The sequence below is a fragment of the Lontra canadensis genome, unplaced genomic scaffold (genome assembly GCF_010015895.1).
Source record: "Lontra canadensis isolate GAN:19392208 unplaced genomic scaffold, GSC_riverotter_1.0 scaffold64, whole genome shotgun sequence".
Taxonomy (NCBI): domain Eukaryota; kingdom Metazoa; phylum Chordata; class Mammalia; order Carnivora; family Mustelidae; genus Lontra; species Lontra canadensis.
In genome coordinates, this window is record NW_022631058.1 from 10,568,222 (window position 1) to 10,585,887 (window position 17,666).

Below are 17,666 nucleotides of genomic sequence, written 5' to 3' on the forward strand. Positions count from 1 at the left end.
TTTAACAAAAACTGCAAAACTTGCATAATAAAACTACAAAACATTTTTGAGAGAAATTAAAGAAAATCTAAATAAACGGAGAGATACTGGATTGGAAGATTCACTATTATTTATATGGCAATTCTCCCTAAATTGATCTAGAGATTCACTGCCAAACTTATCAGAATCCTGGCAGGCTTTTTGTGTAGAAATTGACAAGCTGATTCTAAAATGTATATGGAAATGTCAAGGACTGAGAGTAGCCAAAATAATTTTGAAAAAGAACAAAGTTAGAGAACTTACACTCTCTAATTTCAAAACTTGCTGTGAAGTTACATATTTAACACAGTGTGTTACTGGCTTAACGGCAGACATATAAATCAGTGAAACAAAATAGAGACTCTAGAAATAAACCTTTAGATTTATTTTCAGTTAACTAATTTTTTACTATAGTGTCAAGGCAATTTAGTGGGAAAAGAGACTTTTCAACAAATGGTGGTTGGACAACTGGGTATCTTAGATACAAAAAAATTTTACTTTGACCCTTACCCCACACTATACACAAATATCAAAAGACAGACTAGAGACTTACATGTAAAAGCTAAGACTATAAAATTTCTGGAATAAAACATAGGAGAATATCTTTGTGGTCTTAGATTAGGCAAAATTTTCTTGACAGGACACCAAAAGGAGGATCCATAAAAAGAAAAACTGATAAACTGAACTTCATCAAAATCAACTTTTCCTCCTTAAGTGACATCATTTAAAAAATGAATACAAGGGCACCTGGGTGGCTCAGTGGGTTGGGCCACTGCCTTCGGCTCAGGTCATGATCTCAGGGTCCTGGGATCGAGTCCCGTATCAGGCTCTCTGCTCGGCGGGGAGCCTGCTTCCCTCTCTCTCTCTCTCTCTCTCTGCCTGCCTCTCTGTCTACTTGTGATCTCTCTCTGTCAAATAAATAAATAAAATCTTAAAAAAAAAAATGAATACAAGCCACAGACAGGCAGAAAATATTTGCAAATTATATATCTGGTAAAAGACTTGTATCCAAAATATATAAAGAGTTCCTACAGTTTGATAATAAGACACTTAATAGAAAACTGGTCAAAAATTTTAAATAGATGTTTCACCACAGAAGCTACAAGAATAGCTAACAGGGAAACAAAAACTGCTGAACCTCCTTAATCATTAGAGAAATGCACATTCAAATCACAATGAGATACCATTATGAATCCAGAGACTGGCTTCATTTAAAAAACGGCAATCCCAAGGGTTGCAGAGAATGGAAAGAAGCTGGAACACTCACACATTGCTGGCAGGCATGTAAAATGGCATGACTACTTTGGAAAACAGCTTATTAGTTTTCTTAAAGAGTTAAACATGAACTTGTCATCTGACCCACCAAGGCCACTCCTACGAATCTCTCCAAGGGAAATGAAAACATGCGTCTTCAGAAAGATCTGCACATGAATGTTCATTAGCGGCATTTCGCATAAGAGCTAAAAAGTGAAAACGACCCAAATGTTGATCAATTGGTAAATGAGTTAACAAAAGAGAGCACAGCCATACAATGGAATAACTTATTTAGCAATAAAAGGGAGTGACCTACGCAGATACTCTACAATGCGGGGAAACGTGAAAACCATGGAAAGTGGAAGAGGCAGGACACAAAGGTCTACCTACTCCTCGATTCCATTTATGTGAAGTTTTTAGAAGAGGCAAATCTATAGGGACAGGTAACAGATCAGTGGTTGCTTGGGGCAGAGGGTGGGAATGGGAACTGAAAAATAGGCGGGAAGAACTTTTTAGGGTGATAGAAATATTCTAAAGCTCAAGCATGCTAAGGGCTGCCCTGCCGTGAAAACTGATTGAGAACTGAACTGCGTATTTACAACACATGAATTTTATATATATATTACAACAGGTGAATTATATATATATCTATCTCCTGAACAGAGCTGCTAAAAATATTCAGCAGCTTGCTTTATGTTAATTCTTGCCTACCGCCCCTCCCCCATGTTTACCTCTACCTTTCAGTTCTTTTTGTCCCTTGTGCCACTACTTGGTCAATTTCCATTCTATACTCCCCAGTTTCCCCTCACTGTGGGAAGCAGTCCCAGCAAAAAGCCCAGTGGTCTATTTTCAAGTCTTCGCAGGGGCCAGACCACTCCAGTCCCTTGGATCTTACTTGGCTAATTCCAATTGGCCAGTAATTACTTGTTGGCTATTTCAGGGTCTCTTGTTCTTGGGCCCATGAGATGGCCCATTGCTTTCTCCCACACAAATGCAAGTGACACACCAGTCCATGGTGTAAGTGCTCACTACATGCCAGACACCGTCAGGCACGCTACCGTTACTAACTCACTTAACCCACCCAACAACACTATAATGTAGGTGCATTATTGTCCCCAGTTATGAAAGGGTTAACCGAAACACAGACAGGTAAGTAACTTGCCAAGGTCATGATGCTAGCAAATGTCTCTGATAACATCCAGAGTCCGTGCTCTTTATCCAGTAAACAATGCTGCCTCTAACAAGAGCATATGAAGTTATCCTGACAGATCAGCATTCACTCATGACTAACAGCCCTGTCCCCCTCAATCCTCCCTGAGATAGGAAACTGTACCCCACCTTCAAAGACTAAGTTCAAATGTCAGTTCTAAGAAACCGGATGAACTCACATTGGCAGGTGGCTGCTGCTTCTTCTCCTCCCTTCAATTCTCCAGCCCATCCCTCTATGACAGTGATTTTCCCCAGGTGTTACAATTATGCGTTGACATCCTTGTCTTTCCCATGAGCTCAGAGAACATTTTTTATTCATCTCATATCCCAGAGCTTACCCTAGTGACTGGCGCCCAGCAAGCTCTCAATAAGCATGCACGGAATTGAGTGGGCAATAGTTGGTTTAAAAAAAAAACAAACTAGCTCAAAGTGTACTTGAAAGCAATATAATTGCATCTTTTAAATAGATCTGTAATTCAGAGGTTTTACCAAGGCCAGCTAATGAGTTTTTCTGGGGTATTCTTTAGAAGAAACACAGCATTTGATTCTTCCTGGTATTTTAGCTGCTTATTCCCAACAGGCAGAGATTGGTGCTTCTGATGCTAATTTGCCAGGGAGATTCAAAGGCACCTGCCGGCACAGAGAGGACAGAGGAACAAGAACTAGCAGATGGAAGGTACCATGGGTCTGTGCCAGGCCTAAAGAATTACCACCAAAGTCACCTACGTGAAAAAACGAGAAAATTTCAAACCTAAAATAGAGAGGAAGGTGGAAAAACCAAATGTCAGTTGAAAAAAAATTCATTAATTTTTTTTAAACTCTTAAAATTTAATGCAGGATTTTGCTGTGAAAACATACAATTATATTGTGGATTTCTTTATTGATGTACGGACCTCTGTAGACATGCCATAAAAATATAAAGGCAGATACTTATAAGAGAATTTATAGCCCCTCTCACTTTCAGTAGAAGGTTCTAGTATTTCCTAAGAAAAGTAAAAAATTCTGCAAAGATGTCTCAGTCACTTTCTGGGCTTTAACTCAATCTCTCTCTGTAACTACAAGAGTTGACTAAAAATACCTCTGGGGGAAAAAAGAATGGAGAGAAAAACAATGATTTAAAAAGAAATAGGTAGGAAGTATCCCTTGAAAAGAGCTGGCGCCCTTACGCCCTCCAACCCTGCTCTCATGTGAAATATTAATGCATTTGACACCCAAACCAGGGAAGGAAAAGATCAGGTTAAGGAGTTTGCTCTGGCCAAGAGCCAGAACAGGGGTGCTGCCTGTTCTCCCCAACTTCTCCCATGCACCCCGCCTTCTAGGGCAAACACATCTGAACCCACTCTGTGACACAGATGTCACCAAATTACCAGGAAAGTTCCCAGTCTGACAGGCTCAGAGATGGTGAAATCTGCCTTCCTTCTTGACCAGACAGGATGAGAATTCCTCTTTCCCAACACACATGTGTTATTTCAACCGTCTACCCTTGAGGGGCTGTGTACAAAGGCCACAAACACTGTCATATGCTTCTGGGTCCAACTTGGCCCTACAGAGTTTCAAGTTGAAGAGATACTTTAAAAATGCGGGTCTGGGAGGTCCTGGGAGCAAACTTTCTCATCAACTAAACCACTGAAGACAATAATTCTCTTTCCTGCTGTGGGAACTCTGGAACCCCCATCCAGATGGTATACGCTAGGCTTAAGTGAGGAGGCCTCTAATCACCGAAATTCGCTAAGCTAGGAGCATCTCAGGAATGAGAGTCTGTTAGAGCCTGCTTGAGGACTTTCTTTTCTTTTCTGTTGTTTTTTTTTTTTTTTAAAGATTTTATTTATTTCTTTGAGAGACAGAGAGAGAAAGAGCATGGGAGGGGGAGAGGCTGAGGGAGAAGCAGACACCCCGCTGAGAAGGGAGCCAGATGAGGGGCTCGATCCCAGGACCCTGAGATCATGACATAAGCCAAAGGCAGACACTTAACCGATTGAGCCACCCAGGTGCCCCAAGGATTTTCTTATAATTAACACACCATTATTCTAAGTACTGTCCAATCTCAGAGATAGGGTAGGAAAGCAGAGTGCCCTATGATTTACTCAGAAAATGTATTATTTCATACTGAGGTCAAGGAAGGTGTTTGATACCTGTCCCCCTCCACCTTCCTTTAGCAGAAGGACATCATATGCAGAAAGACCTAGATGAGCAGAGCACATCTCCCTTTCTACCACCAAGATGCAGGAATCGGGCCAGTAAGTTCTACTTAGCTCTCAATAAATATATGCTACGCTACCTAACTTTAAAGAAAGCATGTAACCATTAGGCATCTGTGAGCCACAGCCATATCAACTGAGAACAAGAAGCTCATTCATTCATTCGTTCATTCATGTACAATTTATACCAGACATTGCTCAAGGTACACATCCCTCCCCAAACAAAAGAGACATTTCTGCCCAAGTGGAACTTATATTCTAGCGAAGAGAGACAGACAAATTAGATAAGAAAAAAAAAAAAAATACAATGTGAGCAAAGGGTTAACAAATTCCTTTCCCTCTCTGCTCCAGAATTTGACCTGAGTTAACTTCCTAGTTCTGTTTCCCTGGAAACCTAATAAAGATAAAATGTCGATAATGTTACTAGGCAACACTGTTTATGATAAAAATGACCCTTGATTGATAACTCGCATCTGGACTAGAAGGACCATTCGTATCTGATAGGGACATCGTAGCCTGGGCTTCCTAACGTGAGGACTTCCTAAGTCCTTCCTAACGTGAGGACTTAAAACTGAGCATATCCCTTGGGAAACCCCGAATTCTTGGGACAGATCCCAAACTCACTCATTATGAGGCTCATTCTCTACCAGCTGAGCTGTCACTTGAGGGGGGAGGGGCAAACAGAACAGCTCCTGGGTGCCCATATGGACTGCTGAGGGCATGATTCACATAGAAGAGAAACCCCTGACGTTGCCCTGCTGGCAATTTATGATCCTGTTCTAGATCTTTCTGTTTAGATGGGTGTCAATTGTGGCCTATGGAAGTCTTGAGTTGGAATGTTTAACTGAACCTAAGATGACCCTGGTTAACACTTTATCTTTGATGCTGGTTAAATGTTAAGGAAAAAAGGCCGGGGAAAAAGGACCGGTTAGTTGGACTAGATGCTTTTGAAGATCCCTTCAGGTCTAAATAATAAGCATCCCTCCCGCCCCACTTTGGCGTTGCTAGTTAGCACTCACACCCGGATCTGTCCGATTTGTCTTCAGGCTTCTTTCTGCTCAGTCACTCCCTCGGGGAAACCTCCCTTAATCACCAAATCTAGGTCAGTTTCATTTTAAAATGGACTCTCCCAGAAATGGGTCCCTCGCTCGCTGAACACTATCCAGCGCGATACATCCAAGAATAAAATGATCTAACGTCTCTCTGAGAGCAAGCCCCGTGTCCGGCTGCTCGCCATTTTATCCCCAGCACCTGAAGAATGTCTGGCACGGAGCAGGAGCTGAACAAATGTTGGAGGAGCAAGTGAATATCACAACATACCTGAAACCGAACAGGGCTGGGAGTAGCCCTCACGGCACACTGCTACACTGTCTGTTCCTGGGTGTTCTAGTCATGCTACTCCCATCCAGAGCGTGACCCCAGAGGTGCTCTGCAAACATTGCCATTGTTATCAGGAATTCCCAGGGGGTCCATCTCCGGTCATATCAAGAGGTATTGGGAATATTAAAAAAAAATTAAGTTAATTTTCATTGTTAGACACTGTATTGTACAACTATCTTTATTTAGGAAAACTTGCAAAGTGACAGGGTAAATTTTAAACCTTAGCACTGTCTTCTTCCTGTTTTCCTAAGGCTTAACCCACTGGTAGTTATTAGTTTGCTGCTGAACTAGAAAGTCCATAGGGATCATTTGCTGTCTTGACCCTAGCTCCTAGCACATGAATATTTGAGGGATGAATTCATAAGTGGATGAACAAACAAAGAATCTCTCCCTCTCCCCTTGCCCCCGTTAAAAGAGAAAATCACTACCCGAGACAAATCTCTGGTGAAGAACTGAAATAAATTCCTGTATCAGTTCACATTCCAGAGAATTCCAATTTGAAATGGTGGCTAAAGGAGGCAGTGTATGGCTGGTCAAAACCATGTGGGGAAAGGCCTTTATGAGATGGAATAACTGCTAGTTAGTTTACTGGTCGCTCCCCCTTCACCCACTCCCACCTCAGCACTCTGGAAGCCTGGTATGACCCACCCTGTGCTCACAGAGCTTGCAGACGACCCAGAACTCTAACACATTGTTAGTACACTGAAAGCAATTACCTGTTCCCTAGAATTCATGCCCTGTAATTCATCACTGAAAGTGGCCTTCGAGTTTCATAATTAAAGTTGACAAAGATTTCTTTGTTTCCATACTAACAGTTCTGAAGGGATTAGCCAGACCTAGTCTACACTTAAACAAACAGAGAAGATTTGGCTGATGCTTTTGGTTACATAAATAATTACATCTAGACTCTGGCTTTTAAAAGTCCCGGTTTCCTAAGTGTAGTGTATTCATTCCAGTGCTGCAGCTCAGTGCTCCACTCTCAAGAACAGGGTACAACCTGGGCATGGTCCATGTGGCCCAAGTGGTGAGAAATGGGACTGGGAGTCAGAAGGAGGCGGTGCAGGTCCCAGCTCTGCCACCAACCAGCTATGTGGCCCTGAGTAAATCACGCGGCCTTATTTACTGACCGTTTTCCCAACCAAAATGTAAACTCTACGGGGCAGTGACTGGGTCTCACTTGTTCTCTTAGAACAGTGTTTGGCTCTAGTAAGTAACCTAGTAAAGGTTCTCGATAAACATTTATGAAACGATACTGCACGTGATTTCTCTGGATCTTAGACTACTCATCTAGAAAGGGCAGTGATTGAAACAAACGTGCTCTGACAGATTCTGTACCCCACCCCACCATCAGCTCAGCGATTCTGGAACTTCTCCTCCATGGTGAGATGATTCACGGGATGTGCTCAGCACAGGGAGCGAGGTTGACCAGAGTCTTCCACACCCAGTCGTGCCTCTCTCCCCCCTCGCAATGGCTTCTACCACCCTGGACCCCTTTCAGATTCCGAAGCACATCGAGCTCTTTCCTGGGTCAAGAGCTTGCACATGCTGGACCCTCTGCTTGGAGACCCTCTTGCTCTCAGCAGGGTTACCTCCTGCTCACCGTCACGTCCAGGGCTCTGGGTCGCCTCCTCAGGGGGCCCAGCCTGACCACCTACCTAAGCAGGTCCCCTCTGTGATCCGCACGCCCTGCACCCATTCATTCCCCGGCACGCATTCTAATTTGTAATAGTATCATCAGTTTCCTGGCTGACTGTCTGTCTCCCTCAGTAGACGACATCCTCCCTGAAAGCCTGGACCGTGTCATCTCTTCTACTTGCCAGCGTAGCACCAGGCACAGTACCGGCCACATAGGGGAATTCAATAAATACTTGTCCAGTGACTGGTCAAGCCCACCGCGTGCCAGGTGCTCTGCTGAGAGGTTTATATAAAATCCATAGATCTCTACAGAAACCGTCACTCCAGCCAGACTGGTCTCCTCACACCCTGCAGGATATATACAACGCTGAGTAGGGCTCTAACTGCACACATCTACCCACTGTCTGGGAGGGGGCACTGGCTTCCCCAATCAATTCGCATGGACAGGATGAGCACCCTTCACCGAAGCTTTACTCCAGCTTTGCTGCCCTTTCCAGATCATGCAGCTGTGCCCATACGGCAGCTTCCTTATTTGCTTTTGTGGCAGGCTGAACTCGCCCGGTCAGCACACACAAACTATCCTGAAACTGCTCGTTTGCACCCTTAATTCCCCATGGGGCTGTGCGTTGTAGCAAGGCAGGGACTTTGCTCCTCCTCCTTGCTGCTGCCTAGGATAGGGTCCAGTACCTAACACGCAGGCAAGTCATCCTCCTTACGTGATGAACAAATGACCTTCCTGAATGAAGGAATAAATGGGCCTAGAAACTCGAGCTCACTTCGGTCAGTTAAAGTGATCAGGTGTTCTCCCATGGTTTACTCCTTTATACAACAGAACTGCATTACCTACATTTACATCTAAACCCTTCCTTCTCTCCGACTGTCTCCTAAAATGCAGGCCCATTTCCTTCTAATATCTGAATTTCTCTCAAAGACTGTTCACGGACAGAAAGTTGATGCATATTAAATGCTTCCCAGAAACGTGTCTGAATTCTCTATTCATTGCATTTGACTTACGCTATAAAAAGTCACGTGCAGTTTAAAAAGTGAACACTTCTTACCACTGCGGGAGGGAAGACAGCCAGAATGCTAGAATGCACAGGCCAAGTCCAAGCTGCTCTGGAGCCTGGGGAGCCAGCACGGGGGCCCCCCTCGCTTCCTGGCCGGCCCCCGCCCCATGACCATGTGGGTTGGCTGCTGCGGCTATTGTCTCTGGGACAGAAACATAGGAAGTGCCCTCCTCAGCAGCCGCTGGGACACTGCAGGCCCCATGGCCCCTTTCTCGGCCTGCTAGTTCTAGGCCACAGCAAGCAGAGCTGAAGAGTCACGAAGGTCAACAAAATTACCGAGGAAGTCTGGGGATTTTTAAAGCCAGTGCACAGTGGTGATCAGTGGTCTGTTGGACTGAGTATAACAAAACTCCCCAAACTCCCCTCTACATGACTTTATTCCCCGGCCTGGCACCAAGTATCATAGGGCCACCAGAGTCTCATGGTACCCCGACTTCCCACCTTCTCCAGGTCGGGGTCTCCTGGGCAGAACTCCGTGATGTACCCCAGCAAAGAGTATGACCCACGGGCATGTCTCCCAGGAGGTGCAGGGCATTGGCCTTTTTGTTTTAATGTATCCGCACCCTCCCTGAATTAAAACCAATTCAGAGCCAAGGAAAACACCGGCTGCCATGCATTTTGTCCAGCCAGTGCATCTGACAGGGCTGACCAGAAGCAAAGATACTTGAAATGTCCTTTGCCACCCTTTGTTGATAAGAGTTGAGCAAATATTCCTAAACCAGCACGCAGACCATAACTGGCACCCCAAACCCAAACTTCCTGGAAATTCTGGCCATAAGGACTCCAGTGAGGAGTATCATTTCTCTTCCCCTTCGAAGGCCGAGGGGAGGAGGGTGCCTGGCTCACATAGTGGGAGTATGTGATTCTTGATCTCAGGGTTGTGAGTTCAAGCCCCACATTGGGTGTAGAGATTATTTAAAAATAAAATTTTAAAAATCTTAAAAAAAAACTCCAAACAACAAGGCTGAGGGAACCCCCAGGCTGAAGCCATCTCTGGGTACTAGTTGTGCTGCCCAGCGGACACCCCTCGCTACCACATGAGACCAGTCACCCCACCCCTCCTTTCCCTGGCACACCGACAAGGTCTTCAGTCATTAGCACTAGGCCACTCAACCAGGACACATCTTGAGCCGAGCTCACCTAAACCAGCAGTCGAAAATAAATGCCCTTCCCTGAAAAATGTGTCATGGAGGCTCAGCAATCAAGTGAGTGATGGGTGCTTTGCAAACTCCCACTTCCCCTGGAGGCCAACCTTCACCCAGTCCCGTCCTGCTGGAAAGTCGGCTGGGCATCCGCATCCCTGGAAATGACAGCTGGGCGCCCACTGCCTGCCTGATGACTTGCAAAGTGCTTCCACACATGTTGTCTTACTTGTGTCTCACCTCAGCTCTGTGATTGGGGGGGGGGGGTGTTAGACCCATTTTACAGATAAAGAAACTGAGACGCAGTGAGGAGAAGGACTGGTTCCAAATTGCTGCTCTTCCTCTGAGTGCCTGCCTGGGCAAGGCCACTCCAGAAACCCTTGGAGCTTGTGTCCCAACCCTCTGAGGCTAATGCACTCTCATTTCCCCCTCAGCAGAGCTGAGCAAGAGGGTTTTTTTCATCCCTCCCAGGCTTATTCCTGCTACCCAGAGGGACAGGAGAACTAGACATGAAGTGGCTCGGTGGGGCTTGGATGGCACCAGGTATTCTGTGCCTCTGGGAGGAAAGAGGCTACAGGGGGCGTGGGGGGAGAGGAAAAGGGGAAGAAAACAGGATCTGAGACGTGCGCTAGATAAGATGCAAGGAAAAGTGGGAGGAGAAAACCCCAATCAACAGCACAGGCTGGGAACCACCCCTGGCAAGGTTTCATCCTTGGGTCCAGTGCCTCGGTGAGGCAGGGTGACGAGAGACCACTCACTGTCAGAGGGTCGGACCCGGCCTCTGCACACACAGCCTTTCCCCTGAGTGGAGCAGTGCTGGGAGGACGGATGGCAGATCCTAGCAGCCAGGTCACCGTGGGCACATGGGGACAACACTAGTCATGGCGCCAGCCTCGCAGGGCACCAGTGCCCGGGAGAGAGCCGACGCCGTGGAGATCAAGGATGGTGAAGGAAGAGCCTTGGTCTGGGACTCGGGTGCTTCTGAAAGAGACCTGAGTTCACTGGTTTGGCACGTACTCTTGGGAAAGATGGGAGGATTATAAAAGAATAAGATTAATTACTAAAACTCAGTAAGTCCTCAGGGATGACAACTGCGAAGCTGAAGATATCGAAGTACATTTCTTAAGACAAAGATGGGCTTTATCAATTCCCATCTCTTATCGCAAAGTTCTTTTTTTTTTTTTTTAAAGATTTTATTTATTTATTTGACAGACAGAGAACACAAGTAGGCAGAGAAGAAGGCAGAGAGAGAGAGAGAGAGAGAAGCAGGCTCTGCACTGAGCAGAGAGCCCGATGTGGGGCTCGATCCCAGGACCCTGGGATCATGACCTGAGCCGAAGGCAGAGGCTTTAACAACTGAGCCACCCAGGCGCCCTCGCAAAGCTCTTCTATAGCCCATTTCCTTAATCCTTGCAAATCAAACCCTGTCCATGATACCCTTCCAGATACAGATTTCTAAAGTGCAGAGGGGCACCTGGGTGGCTCCGTCTGTTAAGTGTCCAACTCTTGGTTTTGGCTCAGGTCATGATTTCAGGGTTGTAAGATCGAGCCCCATGTCGGGCTCCGTGTTGGACATGGAGTCCACTTAAGATTCTCTCTCTCCCTCACCCTCTCCCCCTTCCTGCTATGCATGTGCTCTCTCTCCAAAAAAAATAAATAAAAATAAAAATAATTTAAAAAATAAAGTGCAGGAAGACAAAAAGGAGCAAACACATCAGAAGACCGGATGTGGGAAGCCACTGGTGCTTATGGACAGTAGCTACCTCCAGATGTCCCCACCTACTCCACAGAGATCCCAGCTGTGAAAGTCCATTGACAATGACCCAGGCGTGGCTCTTGGGCCCTGAGAAATCCACTGCTCTAAGTCAGGCAGCCTGGAAGCACTGGACATGCCCAAAAGCTCCTGCTGCTTTCTCTCATTTCATCCATAGTCTGTGGTCCCCAAACTGGCCTTCGCCTCCATCTACCTCAAAGTAATCTCTCATTCCAGCTGCAAAGGACGTGGTAGCTAGCAAGAACCCTCTAGAGAAGTTGGCCAATCCTGTCACTGGTCTTTGAAGCCATAAAAAGAGTGAGAGGACAAGAAAGGAGAAAAGTCTTCAAAGTTAAGCAGTCCCTTCACTTTGGCTACGTCAACAGGAATCTCCTTGAACTTGGGTAAAATAAAAAAAGAAATGAGCCACTAAGCAATTCCTGGCATGTAATCAGTCTTCTAGGGCAAACCTGTCATCATTATTATTTTTTAGCTGGATTCCAGTGGGCAGCCAACATTTCAGGGCAGGAGGTCAGAGCCCAAGAGGACTAGCTTCTTCCTCTTCAATGAGTAGGCTTCAGATGAAAATAAATTATCCAGCCCACCTTTACCAATCCTAAAATCCAAAGCATTTTCAATAGAAGTAGTGGCACCCCTGAGAGCCCCAAGCGAATGCATTCCTGCCTCTGGACTTGCCTATGGGAGTTGAGCACAAAACACTCACAGGTTAGAGGAAGAGAGAGCAGGGTTGGGGTTCCTCTGTGACAACAACCATTTATTGTCAATAGAGAGAAGAAACAAATCACTCAAAAAAAAAAAAAATTCCACATTCACTCCCTTCCCCTCTATTTACAACACCATAGGAAATAGAACTAAAAATTCATCTTAGAGGACATGCACTATTGCTCACACGATCCCAATCCATGGCAGATGAGATCAAACTCGAGAGCATCTTCTTGGCCACCAAGGCCTCAGGCCAATCCAAACCTTGGGGTGTTACTGAGACCCTTCACACGCCGTGTTGATCTGAACCAATGGCCTTTGGAGCCAACCAACAATTTAACGGGATTTGGAAAGCATTTACTGGCAACAAATGAGAAATGATTGCACATGTCTCTGAGCCACTGGGCAGAAGAAACGCCACTTCCATGAGCTACGCCCCAAGGTTTGATGCTCTTGAAAATGAAGAGGGAGCAACTCCACTGTTCATTTATCCAAAGGCTTGGGACTCATGTCCCCTCTGTGGTTCCAAGCACTACTGGACTATTTCTAGAGGAAGGGGAACAGGCCTAAGAGGAGCTACAGAGAAGCCGGATACCTACTGTGGGTCTTCATGCACATCTATCCTGCAGCACAAGGTCAAAACAAGGGACAGCTGAAGAGATTTGGAAGACAATCATCGCATTTCTCATAAAAGCAACACAGAAAGGAAAACAAACGTCAAATGTATCAGAGAGCTATCCCTCACGTTCGCGTTGATAAACTTTCCTAAACCCTTCTCAAAAGCAGCTCAAGGTAAAAGTGTGCCCGAGTGACAGCAGAGCCACACTCATTTTCCTAAAAACTAATAGAGATTTGGCAGACCCAATCTCTGAACTGAGATGCCAACCGGAGATGACCCTAGGTGTGGGGATTTCCAGGTCACTGACTCCTCCCCCAACCAAAGGGGTTGGCCTTGGCCTCCACTGCCCACGAGAGGGGGTGTGGCATAAAGCTGACTCCCCAGAGGCCCACCCACCCAGCTGGTGCTTCCAACCTATGACTCCTACTCACGAAGGGGCCCTCCTTCCTCCTTTCTCCCACCTTTACACCTCATGGCAAAGGGAGAGAGCTGGGGGAGAAGAGACAAAAGAGCCTACATTCACGATTTTAAAAAACTCTTCCAATCATAGTTCATATTTAAAATTGCTCTGATACAATAGCTAAACCGGAAATAGCATGGTGAGGCTTTCTACTTTTCTCCTTTAGGAACCTGAGTTAGAAAACGAAGAAGGCTTACCCATTTTTGAAATAGAGGACATGGGCTCTCTGAAGTCCTGTTTCTAGGAAAAAACCTAGTTCTTGATCGTGGGGAGCAGGGCCAGGCTTAGGGCTTCTGTTTTGAATATTGGTAAGTATTACCTGGAAGGGGAGAAAATCGGAAAACTAATCAGATCCACATCCAAGCCTACTCTTTTCAAACCACATCTCTAAACGCGCTGCACGACCTGACGGATCAGCTTCCTCGCACCAGCATTGGTGCATGGGGACTGGTGCAGAGGTAGGCGCGAAGACTAGGAAAGCCAGGGTGTGCCCGGCTCTCCTGGCACGGAGGGCTCAGGACTGAAGGGTGCTGAGGGGTGCACAGTGCCAGTGGAAGCACTGAGGCGGAGGGGCTCTGCTAGGTGCCAGGATGTGGCCAGAGAGGCAGAGTGAGTAAGAAACAGGTCCCGGCAACAGGCAGGAAGAGTCACCGTCCACCGATGGGCGAGGTCACAGACAGGTGGGCCAAGGCTCCAACCCTAAGTAAGCTTGATGAACCCAAGGAAAGCTAAGCTGAGAAGCACCGTGACTGGCACTGGCCCCAAAATTCCCCAGGGAGGGCGCGCTCTCTACGCTTCAAAGCCAAGGCCTGTGGACTCTCAAGGGGACTGCGGAGAAAAACAAACTAAGCTCTCTCTCTCTCCCAAAACTTGATCTTTTGTCAACAGATGATGAGCTTGTAAAGGTCTAAATGTTTAGCCCCACAGGAAAGACTGCCAACGAATCAGGAGACTTTCAAGTCGAGTGGGTTACAGAGAAGTGTAAACACATGTCTACTATTAGAGGTTACCCACTTTATACTGGCAAGTGAAATAAAGCATTTATCAAACAGAAGCTCCTTGCGGCCCATTTAAAAACCCTACACGTGTTCTCCAAACATGTCCCCATCTGCTGAAAGTCAGCAGCCCTTCAAAGACCCAGCTGTAAGCCAAAGCTCAGACACTCTAGAGGTCTCAGAATTATTCTCCATGTGGAGTTGAAGCAATTGCTGGTTCTCTAACTTTTAAGCTTCGGGAAACAGCAAAGAAAGTGCACAATGAACAGATGTTGTGGGATGAAATCCAGGTGGGCAACCCTTGCATTTGAACTACATCCCAGCATCTTATCAAAACTGCCTGGCTCCTTCCTGATTTAGCACTTGGCTCTGCGAGTGCTAAGCAGTAGGTGTTCCTCCTACCCCTGTGAACTATCATTTTGGGCTTTACTGAAGGTCCTCCCCAACACATTCTCCAAGGGCTGCACATTCAAAGAGCGCGGTCCCCTGTAAGTCTCTCTCAGGATGATCTCACCCATAGAAATCTCTGAAGCCAGCCTTCATTTGCTTTCAAGAATAGTTTTTAATTTTTAAAAATGCTGTGATTACTGTAAAGCAAAGCCAGTTCGGTACAGCACAGAAAGAAAATTAAAAATCACCTCAAAATTCCACCGCACAGAAATAACCAGGTAACATTTATTGAACAATAATTCAGGTATCTCTATATATACGTATCAGGGAAAGAAAGGTAAAAGTCATTTTCTAAAAACTGAGATTGTGTTTCGTATGTCAGTTTTAAATGGAAACCATTACATTTAATTTTAATTAAATTTAACAGGAGAAACTAAAATGTGACCAAAGTAATCACTCAACTTCAGAAAAATGTGGATTTTTTACATAGAGTCATTAAAGGTATGGGCACTTGTCTTAGTTAAAAATAAATCTTGTATTTATTATATTGTATATATGTGTGTGGGTGCATGGAGAGAGTATAAATGTAGATACAGATATATTTTAACAAATTAAGTCTTTTACTCCATAAAAGTGAGAGGTCTTACCACTATTTAGGTTTTCTTTAATTTCTTTCAATAGTGATTTGTATTTTTCAGGGTATAAGGTTTGCACTTCTTTTTCTTATTCCCATGTATTTTCATCTTTTGATGCTATTATAAACGAAATTGTTTTCTTAATTCCATTTTCAGGTTGTTAGTGTAGAGAAATAAAAGTGTAGTTTTTATACTGACCTTATATTCTATAATCTTGCTGAAATCATTTACTAGTTAAAATAGGGTCTGTAAGTGTGAATTCCTTAGGATCATCTATATACAAGACCATGCCATCTGCAGACAGAGATAGTCTTACTTCTCCCTTTTCAACCTACATGTCTTTTATTTCTTTATCTTGCTTAATTACATTAGTTAGAACCTCTACTACAATACTGGATAGAAGTAGAGAGAGCAGACATTCTTGTCTTGCTCCTGATCTTAGGGGGAAAATATCCAGTCTTTCACTATTATAAATGTTGTTAGATGTAGGTTTTTCATAGGTACCTTCTATCAGGTTGAAGATGTGAACTTCTATTCCTATCACGAGAAATGGTACTGGATTTTGTCAAATGCTTTCTCTACCTCTACTGAAATTATCATTATAATATGGGTCTTGTCTTTTATTCTACTGACACATTACATTAATTGATTTTCACATGTTAAGTCAGCTTGCATTCCTGAAATGAATCTTGCTTAGTCATGGTGTATAATCTTTTCTATATGTTGTTGGATTTGGTTTGCTGATATTTTGTTAAGGATATTGCATCTATATTCATAAGAGATATCAGTCTCATAAAATGAGTTAAGGAATGTTTTCCTCCTCTTCTGTATTCCGGAAGTTTTTATAGTATTGCTGTCATTTCTTCCTTTAATGTTTGGTAGAATTCACCAATAAAGTCAACTTGACCTGTAGTTTTCTTTATGGAAAGGCTTTTAACTACAAATTAAATTTCTTTAATAGACACAAGAATATTTGGGTTATCTATTCCTTCCTCAGTGAACTTCAGTAGTTTGTGTCTTTCAGGGAATTTTTTTTTTAAGTGATCATATTTATTGGCATAAAGTTGGTCACTATTTTCCCTTACCACCTTTTTTTTTTTTTTAAAGATTTTATTTATTTATTTGTCAGAGTGAGCACAGGCAGGCAGAGTGGCAGGCAGAGGCAGACGGAGAAGCAGGCTCCCGCTGAGCAAGGAGCCCGATGAGGGACTCGATCCCAGGACGCTGGGATTATGACCTGAGCCGAAGGCAGCCGCTTAACCAACTGAACCACCCAGGCGTCCCCCACCTTTTTTTTTTTTAAAGATTTTATTTTTTAGGGCACCTGAGTGGCTCAGTCAGTTAAGTGTCTGCCTTTGGCTCAGGTCATGATCTCAGGGTCCTGAGATCAAGTTCCATGTCCAGCTTTCGGCTTCTACTTCTATGCTCACTCTCTCTCTCAAATAAATAAAATCTTAAAAAAAAAAAAAAAAAAAGATTTTATTTTTTAAGTAATCTCTACACCCAACATGGGGCTCAAACTCACAACCCCAAAATCAAGAGTCACATGCTCCACTGACTGAGCCAACCAGACACCCCTCCCCTCACAGTCTTTTTTTTTTTTTTTTTAAGATTTTATTTATTTACTAACACATAGAGATCACAAGTAGGCAAAGAGGCAGGCAGAGAGAGAAAGAGGAGGAAGCAGGCTCCCTGCTGAGCAGAGAGCCCGATGTGGGGCTTGATCCCAGGATCCTGAGATCATGACCTGAGCCAAAGGCAGAGGCTTTAACCCACTGAGCCACCCAGGTGCCCTCCTTCACAGCCTTTTAATGTTTATGAATCTCTGGTACCATCTCCTCATCTTGGGTGTTGGTAATTTGTGTCTTTTCTTTTATTCTTGTTCAATCTTGTTAATAGTTTACAAATTTTATGGATCTTTTCAAAGAATCCATTTTTAGTTTCACTGATTTTCTCTGTTTATCTCTCTTCTATTTCATTGATTTTTGTTCTGATCTTTATTATTCCCTTCCTTTTGCTTGCTTTGGCTTTAATTTGTCCTTTTTCTAGTTTCTTAAATTGGAAATTTAGACCATGGATTTGAATTTTTTTTCCTAATACACATTTAATGTTATAAATTCTTCTATACATTTTGTTTTAGACATTTAGAAGCTCTATTATTAGTTACATACACTTTTAGAATTACAGT

The 17,666-nt window shown here is 44.3% G+C and overlaps 1 protein-coding gene across 3 annotated transcripts in view; it reads right to left on the reverse strand.

Annotated features, from left to right (window-relative positions):
• Positions 1-17,666, reverse strand: part of TTC7B (tetratricopeptide repeat domain 7B) — a 246,743-nt gene that overhangs the window by 153,541 nt on the left and 75,536 nt on the right. For all 3 annotated transcript variants that reach the window (XM_032878627.1, XM_032878626.1, XM_032878628.1), the window contains exon 5: positions 13,656-13,777. In XM_032878627.1, coding sequence (XP_032734518.1) covers positions 13,656-13,777 — 122 coding nt within the window. The remainder of the gene's footprint in view (positions 1-13,655; positions 13,778-17,666) is intronic.